Consider the following 17,781-nt stretch of genomic DNA (forward strand, 5'->3'; position numbering starts at 1 on the left):
GTGCCCCAAAAAATCATTTCCATAGTTTGATCCTAACCCTCCGTAACCTCCTATAGATCGGAGAGATAGGTTCAACCTATGGAAATGATTTTTGGGGCACAACCTATTTAGGCTGTCGTCCATCCAATGGACGGTTTGGATCATCCTATGGTGCGGGCCATACCGTACTTTTAATAAAGTGAGGAGTGCCCTCATCAAAATACAGTAGTGCTGATAACATTTACCATAATAAAATATTGTTGATAGAGATCGAGTTGGATTACAAATTGCAGTTTGCAGTGATAGTACGAGTTCAATTTCCAATGGCAATAGAAGGTTAGCAGGATCTTTTTTCTTGTACATATGTACAATAGATGTATCAAGTAGTTTGAGTTCAAATTGGATCTAAGTGGTAGTTGCAGAAATAAACTCTATTTATTTGGTTTTTCTCTTTATTTTACTTCTCAGATTAGAGCTCTATATATATATATATATTTTTTTTTTGGAATTGTAATAATCTTTTAACGGCATACTAGGAAAGTATAAAATAATTTTGAGGGGTGTAATTATCAACACGAGAATGCGGATAGCATCTCCTAAAGGGGATGATAATCATGATATTGCCACCCAATTTAAAACTTTTGGCTTGGTTCATGCAACTAATTGGAATATATTTTATAATTAGAGATTTATAGGCCAAAAACTCTTCCTTCTATTAGATTGTGATTGGACCATTCTTGGTAAGACTAGTCATAAAGATTCCTAGGATAGGATTATGTAAGGGGGCTGTCCCAAGTAAAAACAAGGGTGAATATATCATTTCTCTTATGTGATTACAACAATATGGACCCAATAAGCTACAATTTGATGGGCCCTTGGCAAATAACATTAGGGCAAAATTGCACTATCACTATTCTAATTACAGGGTTATCTTATAAACATTGTATGAAAGCTAAAAAAGATAACTCCAAGTTTTGTAGAGTCGACTCATGTCAATTGAAAAATGAGTTAAGCCGCCGCTGTAGTTTTGGGGCAATTCTTAATGAAAATATAAGAAATATATACAATTTATTATAAAGAGAAAAGTGTTTCTAGTCCGGCCGACTAGAGATCATTCTCTAGTCCGCCACGCAAAAACACATGGGTCCCACATATTTTGTGGTGATCTATAGCATTCATTTGATAGGACTCATCATAGATAGGATGTCCACAAAAATTCAGCTTCATAGGATCTTCTTAACCCTTCGATTTGTGGAGTTAAAAAATGGACAGATTTGTGGCGGTTTATAGCCGTCCATTTTAAGCTCCACAAATCATAGGGTTGGGATGATCCTATGAAGCTAATTTCTTGTGGACACCGTCTCTATGTCAGGGCCCATCAAATGAATGCTTTGCATCACCCATGTGGGACCCATGTGTTTTTGGGTGGCGGACTAGAGAATGATCTCTAGTCGGCCGGACTAGAAACACTTTCCTCTTTTATAAAACTTATGTATTTTAAACTATAATTGGTAACCACTTAGGTCCTGTTTGTTTCGGATTTTGAATACCAATTGTGATTCCAAAACTGATTATTGGACTCAAAATCATGTTTAAGCCATTTTCATTTAAGATTGTGAGAGCCGATTGTGAGTACAGTACCCGATTATTGGACTCGAATTTATGGATAAAGTGGTGTCGAATAATTGGTATTGTACTCACAATCGGTTCTCACAATCTTAAACGAACGGCACCTTAGGTCCTGTTCGTTTCAGATTGCGAGAACAGTTGGTGAGGGCCCCAACTGATTATTGGCCCAAAATTTTGTTTAATTTTGGGCCGATAATCGGTTGGGGCCCTCACCATGACAATATGAAACGAACAGGGCCTTAGTTTTGAGTAAAACAATTAGGTTTTGGACAGTATCGGTTCCCAAAATCCAAACAAGCAAAAAAGGGGGCCTTACTTTTTTTTTTTTTTTTTTTTTTTTTTTGGGTAAGCTGGGGTTAGGCAAGACCCCTACCAGGTTCATAGATGAGTAATCAAGTACAACAGAAGGGCCTTAAGAGCCAAAGCACAGGGATGAAAATCCCAACACTGAAAAAAATGAAAAAGGCAGCCATTGCCTACAATCTCAAAAACAGAGTTCCATTTCGGTCGTCGTCAACTGCCGAGAGGAGAAGGGGAGGAGCAAACAGCACTTGAACTGGGCAACCTTTCCATGGAAATGATCTTTTGGAGAGGATGTCAGCAACAGAGTTACCTTCTCGCCATATATGGGTGATGCGCCATTTTTTGAAGTGCGAAAGGAGGTCCCGGATATGAGTAATCACATTTATCTTCTTCCAGGGGGGAGGTATGGATCCTTGAACAACATCCACCGCGAATTTTGAATCAGATTCTATCCAGATGTTGGAGTGGTCCAGGCTCATAGCAAGGCGAATTCCTCTTTCGATAGCCAGAATTTCAAGTTCAAAAATCTCTTCTTTGTCAACATTTTCTGAGAACATAGAGTGAATCATTCCTTTTGAGTCCCGAATGAGGCCTCCCAAACCTCCTCCCTCTGCTTCCAAAGAAGCATCAGTATTGAGTTTGAGTTCCGACTCTTCCGGCGGAATCCATGAGCAAGATTTGTTGGTGCATGTTTCTGGATTGAACTTATATTTAAAGTTAATCGCCGACGCAATGTTCCAAGGAGAAGCTTTGTCCTTGATCATCAGGGCATTTAACCTGATACTGATATCTGATAGAATGGCTTGCAGCAGAATACGCTTGTGTCTAGATTTGTTCTCAAATGTTCTCTGGTTTCTTTCTAGCCACAGGTTGTGAATTAAGGAACTAAAACAGAGCTTTAAGGCTGTGGAGGCTTGACCTTTACCTTTAGAGTGGAGACGGATCCATTCTTCTTCATCTACAAGAGATCGCAGGAGGTGTCTGTGATACCCGCTTCTCCAAAGAATCATCTTCCATAGCCAAGCAGAGTAGCTACATTTAAAGAACAAATGATCGATAGATTCACGCTCAGATTTACAGAGGGGGCCTTACTTGGGCAAACTATCAAGAATCTCAACCAAATATAGTGATTTGAAAACAAAGTATACTGTTTGAATTAATGTGTTCCCTTAGTGGTGTAAAACATATCGTATAACATGTGGAATAGCATTACAGCGCATCACATACATAATACAATAATCCGTTTTGGGAAATGTTATCAGCACTACTGTATTTTGATGAGGGCACTCCTAACTTTATTAAAAGTAAGGTATGGCCCGCACCATAGGATGATCCAAACTGTCCATTAGATGGGCCACAGCCTAAATAGGTTGTGCCCGAAAAATCATTTCCATACGTTGATCCTAACCCTCCGATCTGAATGTTTGAGGGTTGATCCTAACCCTCTAGAGATCGGAGAGTTAGGATCAACCTACGGAAATAAATTTTTAGGAAGAACCTATTTAGGCTATGACCCATCTAATGGACGGTTTGGATCATCCTACGGTGCGGGCCATACCGTACTTTTAATAAAGTGAGGAGTGCCCTCGTCAAAATACAGTAGTGCTGATAACATTTCCCTTTGTTTTTTTTCCCCTATTTTTTTTTTTGAAATCAAAGGAAAAGGAAAAAAAGTTCTAAAAGTGGTCAATAAAGTTCTAATATACTATAAACATTCAATGATATATGTCTCAATCGGACACTAACACTTGTCGTAAGCCCGTGTCTAACCTATCGTATCGTGTCACGTATCGGATGCCCATGTGGCATGACACATGGGCTTGTGTACCATTTAAATGCCCGCGAAATAATAGGTTTCTCATAAAGTGAAGCATTGCTTAGGCACAATAATCCAATCCAATAATTCAAAGAGAAATGATACATTTGCCCTTTTTCTTCACAGGCCACCCCATGTAGTGTAAAAATGTACTCATAAGTCATAATACACCCCTTGTGGTGTAAAAATGTAGTCATAATCAAGGTTTAAAATTTCGGTTTCGGTAACCGTTTCAGACCCCACCAAAAACCGAAATTTCGTAATTTGGTTCCAAATTCTGGAATTTGGGACCGAAATTCCGAAATTTCAGCCGAAATTTTGTAACACTTTTTTTTTTAAATAAATAATGTCATTAAACCGAAATTTCGGTCCGAACTTTGGTAAACGGCGAAAAATTGAATTTTGGAATTTTTCGGTTTCAGTCCCGATAGGTATCCGAAATTTCGGATTTCGGTCGAAATTTTAAACCATGGTCATAATACACTAGAGGGGGTGGCCAGGGAAAGAAAAGGAGGTGAATATATCACTTTCCTCCTAATTCAAAATCATTTGAGATATGGACCCATAAATAGTCTCTAAAGGGTTGCATAGGGAAACAATAAGTCAATTATTCAAAAGCATTGAGAGACATTGGCTCATACACATTCTCTATTATTGTTGGAGTGATGCAAAGTGACATGATCTGAGGCTCTTAGAGTTGAAAAGGGCATAATGTACCCACCACTTAGACATGTAGTGCAAGTCTATATCTTAAATCATTTTAATTAATTAATTTATACTCTAGCATTAGCCCTTCTCATGATTTAAAGTACTTCAGCCTTCCATAGATAATAATAATATTAGGGATTTGCTGGGACCATCACATAAAGGCATTTTGCATGTGAGAGCAGTCACCTCATATGAATTAAATGAATTAAGACAAAATCTGCTGAAAAGTGAGCCAGTGTGGCTGCTCTCACATGCAAAAGCTAGCTTCGAAATGCCTTTTTGCCGTGGTCCGTAGCAAATCCCATATTATTATGGGCGTCAATGGACCCAGATTGCCCGATGGATCCAAATATTAATGGACATGATTTAGACACAACAGCTCTATCTGAATCGTGTCTATTAGATCCATATGGAGGGAGCCAATGTACACAAATACAATTCATTTTTGGGCAGTGATAAATCGACTCCCAAATGTCTTAAATTGACTCCCTATGTTTCTATCTCTCTCCTCTGGGCTTTAGCTTGTTTTTTCTTTTTTAATTGGATTGTAAGAGCTTTTAGGGAACCGAAATGACCTTATGAGAGCTCTCTAAATACTGGAAGACAAGATAGGTGAGCGCATATATCAAAACAAGGTTGTGCTGATATCATTTCCTAAAAATATTTCATTTTCGTGCGATTTGTTTCGTTGATAAATCTCCCCTCCCTTTGCTCTTCCCTCCCCTTATTCTAAGTTGAGTACGACGTAAGTAGGACCTAGGACAGGATCGTGACCAAAACTCACAAAGTAAAATCCCAAAAACACTTCAAAAAGAATCCGATTGACATGGGTTTGGATTAACTCGTGACCAAGAAAGACATAGGTGGATCCATTGACACTAGGGGTGGCAATGGTTCGGTTTCGGTTCGGTTTGACCCCCAAACCGAACCGAACCGAAATTTGAATCAGTTTGGTTGAACCAAACCGAAACCGAATTTTCGGTTCGGTTCAGTTCCACCAATTTCGCCACCCCTTACTCATAATCATTGGAGATCTTCGGTTTCAGTTCGGTTTGACCTCAAACCGAACCGAACCGAAATTTGAATCGGTTTGGTTTAACCAAACCAAAACTGAATTTTCGGTTCGGTTTCGGCTCGGTTTGGCCAATTTTGCCACCCATAAAAAATATATTTATTAAAAGGGAAAATGATATCCACACTTCCTAGTTTTAATTGTACTCTTCTGTTTTGTTCACATTTTTTTTTCTAATTAGTGTTTGCCATTCCAAAAGGGAAGTGATATTTACGCCCCTTTTGATCAATAGGGGCACCCAGCGCCGTAAATATCACTTCTCTTCTAAAAATGGCCCTTTTTTTTTTTAGGAAGGTGCATATTTTCCTTGGGAAAAATACAAGCGAGGCGCTTGTTTAGGGAAATGATATCAGCGCGGACCAACACGTTTTGTTATTTGCACGGTTCTAGCCTGTCTTTTCTTTTTTAAGTGGCTTGTGAGAGCTTTTGGGAACTGGAATAACCTTTTGACAGCTCTTTAAAAACTAAAAGACAACATAGGTTAGCGAAAATATCAAAACATGGTTGTTCAGCTTGTGCTGATAAAAGTATAAGAGGATATCTTTTTCCAGTGATCCTAACCATTCATTTGCTGGTTATAGATAGGATGTACCCTGTACTCCAAAATCTTCTCTATTAGATGATCCTAACCATTGTTAGTTGTGCAAAATGAACAACTGTTCAAATTTCATTAACCTATTGGGTTGTTGGTATTATCCAACACATGAGAATTTCTATTATAATCCATTCTTTGTAGGGCCTATTAGATCACCAAATGGCTGAACCCCCCACATTCACTTTTCCATCCATTATTTTTCCATGTGGACACCATGTAACCTCTATTAGGAAAGTGAGGAGTGCCAATATCAAACAGGTGACTTATTAAACATCAAAGCACTTACATAAGTGAAGATTGTGTTTGTCTAACTTGATATGGGTTAGAATAATATTATGATGAAGTGAAAGGTTTGATGCCAATTTAAAAACAAAGCTTAATGGTTCATCTGATGTGGATGGATGACACCAGCATTAGAGAACAAAACCACAGCCATGCACTTTGTCTCAGTGTTACATCACATAGGTGCACAACATGTGTTTCCGGACCCACCTTTAAAGTGGCTTTCTGGGGTCCGGTGGGCCATTCCGGTGATTCCGCAATCTTAGATGTTGTTGCTTGTGTCCTTGTAGTTAACATGCCTTAAGTGTTGGGTCAAATCAACAAGTGCCTCTTTGTTAAAGGTTCGAAAGACATACTTGACCTAACCATATCCATTAAAGTTTATCTAGGAATCTGAAGATGATAGGAGGGAAAGCAGGGTTTATCCTCTATGATTTGATGAGAATAATACATCCCTCACTCGAGGTTTTGTGAAAGGTTCGAAAGACATAATGGACCTAACCATATCCAATAAAGTTTAACTACGAGTCTGAAGATTATTGGAGGGAAAGAGGGGTTTATCTTCGGGTAATCATATGATTAGACGAAAATAAAGTGATATCTTCCTTACTCGACTTTTGATTTCTTTCATTGGTCCCAACAAGAGTAGCTGTACAATTTATAGTTTCGAAAGGAATGGTCTCCCCCTCTCTCGAGCGTCTTTGTACTGGTGTTCCCATTAGTCTTACAGATGCCCTGGCTCATCCTAAGTGATTAAACAATAGTTCATGCCTTTGGCCCGCTTTGCTTTTCATGTTTTGTCATATTGAACCAAAAACATATATGGTTTGGACCCTCCAAGGGGAAAAGAAAAGCAAAAGGAGTGGAAGAGTTTCAAAGTTGCAAAAAGACCACCATAAAATTCCTCAGGAACTAAGTTTGAGTGGACCATCACATGTACTTCGAATGTCGAAAGGCCGCGGACACCTCACAAGGTGTCATGAGCTCTTGCCGGAAAGGTTGAGCATGCTCAGCTTAGCTTATATATACTTGAAGGTTGACAGTAATTACATGCATGCTTGTTCCATGATAACATCCTAGACTCAAACTCCTAGACTGCGTTTGGATTGCTGGATAAGGAATTGGAATCCGATTCATATTCTATTTCTCTTGTAAACGGAATGTAAAAAGAAAGTAAAAATAAAAATTTAATTAAACAAATTTCAGTAAAATTTAGATTCCAACTGGGGCAGAAACTACCATCTCATGGGTTGGGAAACAAATCCCAGCATTATTTCCCCCTTTTCATCTGCTGATGCTATTTCCACCCTCTTGATCCTGTCCATTTTTGTTGAACCAACGTTGGAATGGGCAGAATTGGAATAGAATTCCAATTCCAACACCTGATTCTAGCAATCCAAACACACCCCTAGGGGTGTCAACGTTTGAAAACAACCCGCGGGTCCACCCGGCCTATAAAAGTTGGGCCGGTCTGGAGACCCACGGGTGCCTGTAGAGAAGTGAAACAACATTTTATTTTAGGCATTTTCCCCTAGTTTTCATATTTTCATGCATTTTTTTGTAGTTTTTTCAGTAAGTTTTCTATAGAAGTACCTTCTTTTGGTATTTCCAACATTTTATTGAAGCATTTTTTCCCTAATTTTTCTCCAAAACTTAGTATATTCCCACATGATTATTATTGCTAGCCACCATTGTAAAAACGTACTTCCCTTATCCTTCGCAGTTTGCACCACATCAGTGAATAAGACAAATCTGAAAAAGTCAACATAAATGGCTATCATCACATGATCACATGCAATTGCAAAGGATGGGCGCGTAGTAGCCTTTGACGAAGGTGGCTAGCAAATCCCTATAAAAACAACAAAAATCATAAAACAAAGAAACAAAAACGGGTGACCCACAGGTCCACCCGGCCCGTACGGGTGAGGTCTGGGTCAACCAATTAGTGACCCATAAATTTCCGGGTCATTTTTTACTTGGACCCGTACGGGTCGGGTGAAACCCGGCCCACCCGTTTGCCAGGCCTAGTCAACGTAGCCACTTTGGATTGGATCCACCTATATTTAGGCCATGTTCCGTTATATCCCTTGCCAATCGGATCCTTTTTGGAGTGTTGTTCCAATATGGGTCATGATCCATTTCAAATCGGACCGTCCATCAGAGTGTCCAAGGTGTTCTAGGTCCTTCATATGAGGGAATAAACTCATGACAGAGGAGAACAACGACCTAAATGATAAGCAGAAAAAAGAATATTATTTGATGTTTTGAGGAGGCTTTTTTAACATTACAAAAATATCCGTCATAAATAGGCATAAATGAACGAAAATATGAATGTTATTTTCATACATTGATGCTTCCATTCGGATCTAGGACACTCCATCGGATTTTGTGGCTATGTCCAGGTCGTGATCCAAAATAATTTCAAACCTTTTAATATGGATCCAATGGTCATGACTTGGATATGTTACGCCCAAATCCTATACATTGATCCTTTGGATTCATCGGACCTTCTGGGTCCATGGGTCCATTGACACCCCTAGAAACTCCATACACCCGCTTCAAGTCATAATGACTAATCAACCAATCTTGAATTAAACATCTTAACAATAACCCATAGTATATAAGGTTCCTAATTCCATGAAAGCCCTCAAAATCCACGTAGGGGTGCAATTCAGGTCAATTTTTCAGAATTCGGGTTGAGCTTTTTACTATAAATTGGGGTTAGGTTCGGATTGATTCCAATTCCTATTTTAGCAAAAGCTTGTGCACCCCGACCAGACCTAATTTGCACCCCTAAATCCACGTTGGACAAAGCCGATTGGGCGAGCGATAGTGTGACAACCCATTAGTGAGTGGAGGGGTCATAATGTCAAAGTTATGAATCCTTTAAAGGGGAACTTAAGGTGAGAGGGGAACATGGTGATAGGCTAAGCTTGTAGCCTTTTTGTTTGAGTTGGGAGTTGGGGGTCACTTTTATGTAAGGATAAGCTCAAAGATCTCAGATATCTTGTGAAAGCAAAAAAAACCTTTTCCATGGTTTCTCTCATCCAAGTAAGTAGATATTTGATAGGGAGAATTCGTCAATCAAGCTCCCCTTGTGGGAGACATTGTCATCATCCAAGCCGGAGCCTAAACGGGCTTGGTGCCAAAAGTTGCCGACAGTGAGCCCCATCCCAAGATGGTCCCACCCACAAAATGTCCGTATGGTCTGAACCCTTCATTAGAGATTCCCACCTTGTAGATGGCAATCTGATCTGTCAATATCATCACCAGATGTGACCCATCAAATGAAGGGCTCAGATCCAATGATCAGAACAGATCATGTGATATCATTATTTTGAATTGGGCACAACCAAATATCCGTCGAAAAATCGTAGCCTTTCAAATCACAATCTATCACCAATCGATTGACCATTTTTAATCTTGTCATCTCTTGGGCTAAATTCCTTCTTGCCTATAATATGTATTCAGCCACTAATATAAGAAGATGCTGGAACGGAATTTGCATTAATAGGGTTCGTGAGGAGACTGTTGCTCCTAGGTTGAAGACTCTGACCCGAGTTGGTTGAAGTTGAATTTTGATGGCTCCAGTTTGGGTAATTCTGGACAATCGAGAAACAGAAGACTCCTTAGATATGAAAATGGTTTCACCAAGTGAGCGTTCTCAGGGTCGATATATAGGAATTAAGGATTCAACTTAGGCAGAAGTTGGAACAATTCTTCAAAGTATCAGTCTGATGGTAGGAGGAGAATTGGACAAGCTAATAGTGGAGCTAGGAATGTCATTAGATGGTTAGATGGGAGATCTACTGACTCCTCCTGGAGATTTTCAGAGTTGATAGATGAGATTCTTGATCGAGTGAAGGGTCACTTGGTCAGCATGTACGGAGATCATTGAATGGGCAGGCAGGTTTGCTTGCTCAGGCGGGACTGAATAGATCGACGTTAGAGATTTTTTCGACTTCTTACCACCTTGATCTTTGTTGCTTTTGTTGTTTTATTTCTTTAATTAGCATTTTACTTATTCTCACGACGGTCTCGGCCATGAGTTTAGAGTTCTAATAAACTTTTACCATTTCAAAAAAAACAAAAACAAAACAAAACAAAACAAAATGGAGCCCACAGATGATCAATTTCAAACACTATATGCACATGCCACTTGTATGGTTGAGATTGAGTTGAAGCTACTAACTTTTGTTTTGTAGCCTCCCCCGAAAGGTATTATGCTAAAAAACATGTGAGGGTGTTTTCATATTTTAATAAATACTAGACTAAAAAGGTTTGGCTAATATATTCACTATAAATAAAGCCACAGAAAAAAGGCCACTCATCTCTCCTCCAAACTTCCTGCATCTGCCTCTCTCTCTCTCTCTCTCAATGGACGAAGCCTCGAACTCCTCTCCAGACGACATGTGTCCCGATAAGGGATCCGAACGGAGACCCACATCCGGACTCAAGCTATTCGGGTTTTCCGTGGTCGAGTCCGATGAAATTCCGACGCCGGAAAACAGCCGAAGATTCGAGTGTCAGTACTGCCGCCGGGAATTCGCGAACTCTCAAGCATTAGGTGGCCACCAAAACGCACACAAGAAGGAACGCCAAAGAGCGAAACGCTCACAATTCCATCCAGACCGTAGGCTGGTACCGTCCGGCCCACTTCTGAGCCCGCATGCGGCCCGGTCCGGACCCTTATCCTACTCATCTGGGTCTGGCATTAGCGCAGCCCGATTCCACTCTCCATCTCAAATTTACACGTCCCTGCCACCTCCTATGATGATGTCACCAGCACAGCCTCCATCATGGATTTATTACCCTCGAATTCCGGGTCCGTTTAGTGTGGGTCCGATTGGTGTTGGGTCCGATGTGGGTCCGAATGTACCTCCTTTGAGAACAGAATTTAATGGGAGAATGTCAGAGTCGGATGTGGAGGTCAATCTCCATCTGAGCCTGGCGCCTTCCTCTACTCCATAATGGTCCAAAACGAGTCAGCTCGGTTGAGTTCTGAGTTGACCAGGTTGAGCAGGGGAGTTTTTTAACATTGACGAATCTAACATGGTTTGTGTGAATTAATATTTTTTCCTCTTTTTATTAAAGAGATGGCTGTTTTTATCTTTTTCTTATGTTTCATATGTTAGATGTATATATTTAATTTTTTCTGCTGTTTTTGTTGAGGAGTATATTTTGTTACTAGTATATTAGTTTTTGCTTATGATTTTTTCTACCTTAATTATGAATCTTTTATCCATATATTGATAAGAAGAAGAAAATAGAAGCAAATGATAATAAGGGATTTGCTAGAGGGACTATCGCATAAATCATTCCGTGGCTAGCTGTTGCATATGAGAGCAGCTACACAGGCTCACGTTTCAACAGATTTTGTCTTATTCATTTAATTCATCTGAGGTGGCTGGTGTCGCATGCAACTGCCCGACTCAAAATGCTTGTCTGCAATGGTCCCTAACAAATCCCTAATAATAATAATGATAATGAGTCACTAGGGCTGCAAATGAACCGAGCCGGCTCGCGAACATGTTTGGGTTCGGCTCGTTAAAAGCTTAGCTCGGGCTCATTCGTTTACTAAACGAGCTGAACCTGAGCCCCCAAAAATTAGGCTCGCCAAATAAACGAGCCGAACTTGAGGTTTGTATATTTCGGCTCGGAAAAGCTCGCGAGCTTTTTAGGCTCGGTTCATAAACGAGCCGAGCCGAACTTTAAAGCTTGGATTATGTTTGTTTTTTATATATAAAATAAAAGAATGTGGGTTGTTTATCACAAATGAAAGTTTGGCTGAGTGATTAAGGCGTTGGATTTAGAGGGGGCTTGGGTTCAAATCCCACAAATGTATGTTTTTATCATTCTTGAGATGAGCCGAGCTGAGCCGAACACGAGCTTTTATAAAAACTAAACGAGCCAAGCCCGAACACCCCAAAGCTCGGCTCGTTTGCAGCCCTAATATTAATGACAATAATAATAGGTAAGAGATGGCAAAATTGGCCGAACCGAAACCGAGCCGAAAATTCGATTCAAATTTCGATTCGGTTTCGGTTCGGTAGTACCAAATCGATTCAAATCTCAGTTCGGCGGTTTGGGGCTCAAACCGAACCGTTGCCCCCGATTTCCAATGAATATGAGTAAGGGGTGGTGAAATTGGCCGAAACCGAACCGAAATTTGGTTGGTTAAGTAGAACCAAATCGATTCAAATTTCGATTCGGTTCGGTTCGGTTTGGTAGAACCAAACCAATTCAAATTTCGTTTTGGTTTCGGTTTGGGGGTCAAACCGAACCGAAACCGAACCATTGCCAACCCTAATAATAGAGCAGTGATAAATCGACCCCCGAATGTCTTATATCGACCCACATGTGTTTTTCTCTCTCTTCAGGTTAGAGAGAGAAAGACACACAGGGTAGTCATAAATACAGTAGATGGGGCCGCCTCAAGGAAGAAGAGGGGCACATCACTTCAATATTTAGAAGCTTTTATCAAGAAACATGAACATTATTGACGGATTTGCTAGGCAATTTCATATAAAGCCATTTCGTGGCTCACTTTTGCGTGAGAGAACAGCCACACATGCTTACATTTTAGCAGATTTTGTCTTATTCATCTAATTCATCTGGCTGGCTGTTCTCTCCTGTAAAAGTGGGCTGCAACTTTCCGCAAAATTGCCAAGCAAATGCCATATTTATAATACTTTTGGCAAAAAAGTATAATCATTATTATTTTAAATGTTTTTGAAGTAAAATTGACAAATTCACTTCAAAGATTGGAGGTTACTGGCTGAAAAACTAACGACAAAATTTTATGAGTAGGGCCAGGGTAGCCACTTATTTGGTCAGCAATTTGACCAAATATTTGGGATATAGGGATTGATCGTCCAGACCATTAAACTCTCCCTACATTTCATTTTAGGGCATTGATATCCCTCCCCCCCCCCACAAAGGATATTTTCCCCCGCCTTAACAGAAATCGTTAACTTTTAAGCCTTTTGGACTTAACGGTGGCTCCTCCAGCCCTTTGTCACTGCCCTTCATTTTATTATCTTCCAAGTATATAGACTTAGAGCCTCATTTAAAGAAAAAACTATGATGTCTGGCCGTATAAACCCGTATTTGTCAAAAAGTACAGTATGGGCCATACCATAGTTCATAAGATAATCCAAACCGTCCTTTTGATGTGCCACAAGCTAAATAGGTCGTGCCCCAAAAACCATTTCCATAGGATGATAATAACCTTCTGATCTATAGAAGTGTCCATAATGTGCAATCCCTGTATAGATCGGAGGGTTTGGATCATCCTATGGAAATGATTTTTGGGGCACAACCTATTTTCGTTGTGGCCCATTAAAAGGATGGTTTGGATCATCCTATGGTACGCGTCGTACCGTACCTTTTGAAGATATGGGTTTTTATGACCACAACTCATATAATTTCTCTTTTCAAGACTTAATTTGAGATGCAATTGATTATGGGCCCATGAATGATCTAGATTGAAGAAAAGATAAGATGTGAAATTATTAGAAATACCCATGATCAGGGACTGATTATAAGGTTAATTTATTAGCTGGATTAGTATAGGCCAACCACATCTAGTCAAGCCCTCGTTTGTTTTGGATTTTAAGAATCGATTGTGGTTCTAAAACTGATTATTGGACTCAAATTTACATCTAATTTTGATTCAAATAATCTGTTTTTGGACTCACAATTGATTCTCAAAATCCAAAACAGGAATTTTTACCAGGTAATTAAAGTAAGTTGGTAAAATAACTACGAATAGGCAAATGATAAATGTGCCCCTTTTCATCACTTGGAACACCTAGCTGCATTGTACGTAGCAATCAGGTCACTTCAATCCTTCAAATGTGAAGTACATCAGCACCTTTTTGGTCATAGATACACTGTAGCATGTAGCGGGGTGTCCCAAGTGATGAAAAGTGGCGCATTTATCATTTCCCTATCAAAAATAGAGTTAAAGAAGATAAAAGTTTCTTTGTTCACTTTTCATTAGTCTCCTCGATCTCATTTCTCTCCTGCCATTCTAGTTCGTGTTGGGGAAACACGGATTGACCGCAACGGATAAATCTCCCCCCTTCTATCTATGAATCAAGACAATACCCACGAACAAGAAAACCACAAAGCACAAAAATATCAATCCACCACACAAATCAAGAACACACGATTTTAACGTGGGAAATCCTTCTGTGTGAATGGAAAAACTACGGGACAAATTCAGGAAGAAATCCACTAAGGAAAGAGAAATACAAAGTCTTTCTCAAAAACTTGAGGTATACAATAAGAATAGAGGATTAACAAAGAAAACATGGAGGAAAAACGGGTTTCTTCAAAAACCCCTTGCAATAGAATGTTTTCTCATCTCAAAAAAGTAAAGAACCAAGTGTGAGAGATCTTCTTCTTCTTCTTCTCCCAGAACCACTCCAAACCCTAAGTTTTGGCTTCTTTTTCCTTCTTCCTTCTTGCCCGAACATTGGATTAGGATTCCAAACCCTCTTTGTTGATTTTGCCCCAAATCCAAACCCTAAGATGAGTACCAAAGAGAAACCTCTCTCTCTCTCTCTCTCTCTCTCTCTCTCTCTCTCTCTCTCTCTCTCTCCTTGAAACTCACCCACAGACTCTCTATTTTAATTGAGTGGCGTGAGTGGGGTGGGCCTACATGGGGATGAACCCCACAACAGTTTGTAGTACTGGGTCGTTGCAGTCCGATTCAACTCGAAAGAGGAGCAGAGGAGGAGGAAGAAGAAGAAGAATTTCTCAAAATATCAGAAAAATTAGTGAAAACCGATAGAATTTTCGGTTGCCGTATTATTATTCAAGGTAAAATAATCTTTTTAACCATGCAACACTCATAATATGTAAATATTTTTGAAATGGCATTACTATGGTCATTTTACCAGCTTACTTTAATTATGGAGTCATAAATCCTATGGGTAAATTAGCCTTTCAATTTTGAGAATAAACTAAGGAAAGCATCCATCTTTTAATATTCCCAAACCTCTCATTATTTTAAATTCATCTAATAGATAGCTGGTTGAGAAATTTAAAACAAAACACACGCGCCCACACACAGAGAGAGAGAGAGAGAGAGAGAGAGAGAGAGAGTTTGATTTAAAAATTGGTCCATCTAAACAGATTGCATTTAGTCATATGTTTGTTTGCACCATTTTATAGTTTTCCGTGCCCTTATAATTGCACTTTGTTAGGGATTGACCAATGGGGGGAGCTGTGGGTCGGGAGCCCTCATAGCTGGTTTTTGCAAGAGCGACCTTCATTTTATCATTCCTCCTAAATAAATATTACATAATCCTGGGCTCATAACTAAATAGAGAGTCTTAATTAGTTTCTTAGGCCATGTTTGAACTATGGAAAATTTTTCCAAGGAATTGTTGCTTATTAAATGGTGAGAAAGATCTAGGGAGGGTGGGACAAGCAGAGACTAGAGTGGGCATGAATCATGAGAAGGTGAGAAAGGCTTAAACCAGTTAAAAGAAAAACTCTAATAAAAATACAATTTATTTTTCCCTGTTTTTTAGCCACTTCTTACCTAATTATCCACAGTCACGCGATCTCAAGTCTCATCATCTCCCACCCTCCCTAGACTTCTCTCACTACTTGATAAACTAATATTCACAAGGTTGCCGAACATGGCCTCGGTGGATAATAAGGGATTTGCTAGGGACCATCGCAGAAGGAATATTAGCGGGCTGGCTCTTGCATGAGCGAGAAGTCACCTCAGATGAATTAAATGAATAAGACAAAATCTGTTGAAAAGTGAGCCTATGTGGCTGCTCTCTGATGCAATAGTTGGCCCACAAAATTGCTTCTGCAATGGTGCCTAGCAAATTCCATAAACATATACCACCAGCTTAAATCCTAACCTTCGAAAAAAAGGTTAATCGGACGTTAAGATCAAATGATTGGTGTGATTTTTTGTTGTCACACTGCATGAGACACTAGGCATTGTTCGTTTAGGCCCTATTCATTAAAGAAATTTCCAATAATCGGTTTGACACTCACACAACCGATTGTGAGTGTCAAGCCGATTATTGGACTCAAAATTAAGTATGAATTTGAGTCAAAAAATTAGTATGACACTCAACTTCGGTCGTCTTAATCTGCGGCGAACGCGCCTAAAAGTCCTGTACATAAATCGCATTTACTTTACTCAAATGACCCAAAAGCCCTTACAAATGAAGTATACCTTCGTGAAACATGTAATACTTATCAATAATATAGGGGTATCTTAGTCAAAAAAACAATCTTACAGCAGAAAAATCAGAAGTAACGAACAGAAAGTTTCTCCTTTGACAAATTGACCGAGACTAAACCGCCCCCCTTCTAAGAATAGTCATCGAGTATATTCCGGTCAGCCAAAAAGAAAAATAAAAAGGTAAGAAAGATTTTTTTGGGTCCACAAAGGGACATTCATGTAAAATCAAGACCGTTGATCTCGTAGAACATCGTGAGAGCACCCACATTTCCCTGATCCAGAACGTAGATCTCATGCAAAACATAGAAACCTGCAAAATCAACGGCCTAGAACATATTGTAAGATTGTTAAAATGATCTTTGGTGGACCAATTGGCTAGGATTATCAGATCAAAGTGTTCTCATCTATATTTGATCTGAATTGCAGTTGCTGTTTGAATCAACGGATTAGATCACGTACACAATGCAAAATTGGAGCCCAAGAAATGTTGTGTGGAAGAGCTTATTAACAGCCCCTTTGATAGCATTTTTTTTTAATTTTTCCGACACAAAATTTAGGGTTGCAACTCAGGTCGGGTATGCTGGGTTTTCCAAAACCCACCCTAACCGAAAAATTATCTTGGGTTGGGTCTAATTTTTATGAGAAACCCCGTGATTCATAAACCTCAACCCTACCCGTGATAGTTTCTCGGGTTTTATCTTTTAGGCCTTGTTCGTTTCAAATTGTTCCAGCCGATTGCCGACCCATACTGATTATTGGACACAAACAAGGCGGAAACTATTTTTTCATTACCACAAACATGAATCACAACAATGATATCAATATATTAGAAAATAATTCGCCAAGTTATTCAAGAGATATCTAACAAAGTCATTGTACACATATACGAGTTAAACCTGAGCCAGGCGACCTATGATTTCTAAACCTGACCCAGGTTATTTTAAGTAAGATCCTAAAGACTAGAAGGGTATTATCGTAATTTAGGATAAAGACAAAAATTCCGGAGAGAAACTCGTGGTGGTCCACGTTTTTTGTTCTTCTCTCCCCGAAATAAAAAACCAAACCCCTCTCTGTCCATCCACCGAAAATCCCCTCTCCTCCTTCTGTCTTCTAAAAAAACCATAACCCTAGAAAAAACCCATCACAATCCCTCTCTCTCTCTCTCTCTTTTTCCG

The 17,781-nt window shown here is 39.5% G+C and overlaps 2 protein-coding genes across 2 annotated transcripts; one reads left to right on the plus strand and one right to left on the minus strand.

The window, feature by feature from the left end:
- Positions 1-2,084: 2,084 nt before the first annotated feature.
- Positions 2,085-2,921, minus strand: LOC143890094 (uncharacterized). Its single transcript, XM_077394648.1, has one exon. It carries the CDS (start codon positions 2,919-2,921, stop codon positions 2,085-2,087), a length of 837 nt encoding a protein of 278 aa, XP_077250763.1.
- Positions 2,922-10,794: 7,873 nt separating this feature from the next.
- LOC143890104 (zinc finger protein 6-like) lies at positions 10,795-11,355 on the plus strand. Its single transcript, XM_077394660.1, has one exon. The coding sequence runs from the start codon at positions 10,795-10,797 to the stop codon at positions 11,353-11,355; it is 561 nt and encodes a 186-aa protein (XP_077250775.1).
- The last annotated feature ends 6,426 nt before the right edge of the window (positions 11,356-17,781 follow it).

This window comes from Tasmannia lanceolata, unplaced genomic scaffold (assembly GCF_043159265.1).
Source record: "Tasmannia lanceolata isolate RefF3 unplaced genomic scaffold, GAP_Taslan_0.1 ptg000002l, whole genome shotgun sequence".
NCBI lineage: Eukaryota > Viridiplantae > Streptophyta > Magnoliopsida > Canellales > Winteraceae > Tasmannia > Tasmannia lanceolata.

Bases quoted from the DNA above. Each gene is read 5' to 3' on its own strand.
- LOC143890104 (XM_077394660.1), top strand. From the start codon at position 10,795: ATGTGTCCCGATAAGGGATCCGAACGGAGACCCACATCCGGACTCAAG.
- LOC143890094 (XM_077394648.1), bottom strand. From the start codon at position 2,921: ATGATTCTTTGGAGAAGCGGGTATCACAGACACCTCCTGCGATCTCTT.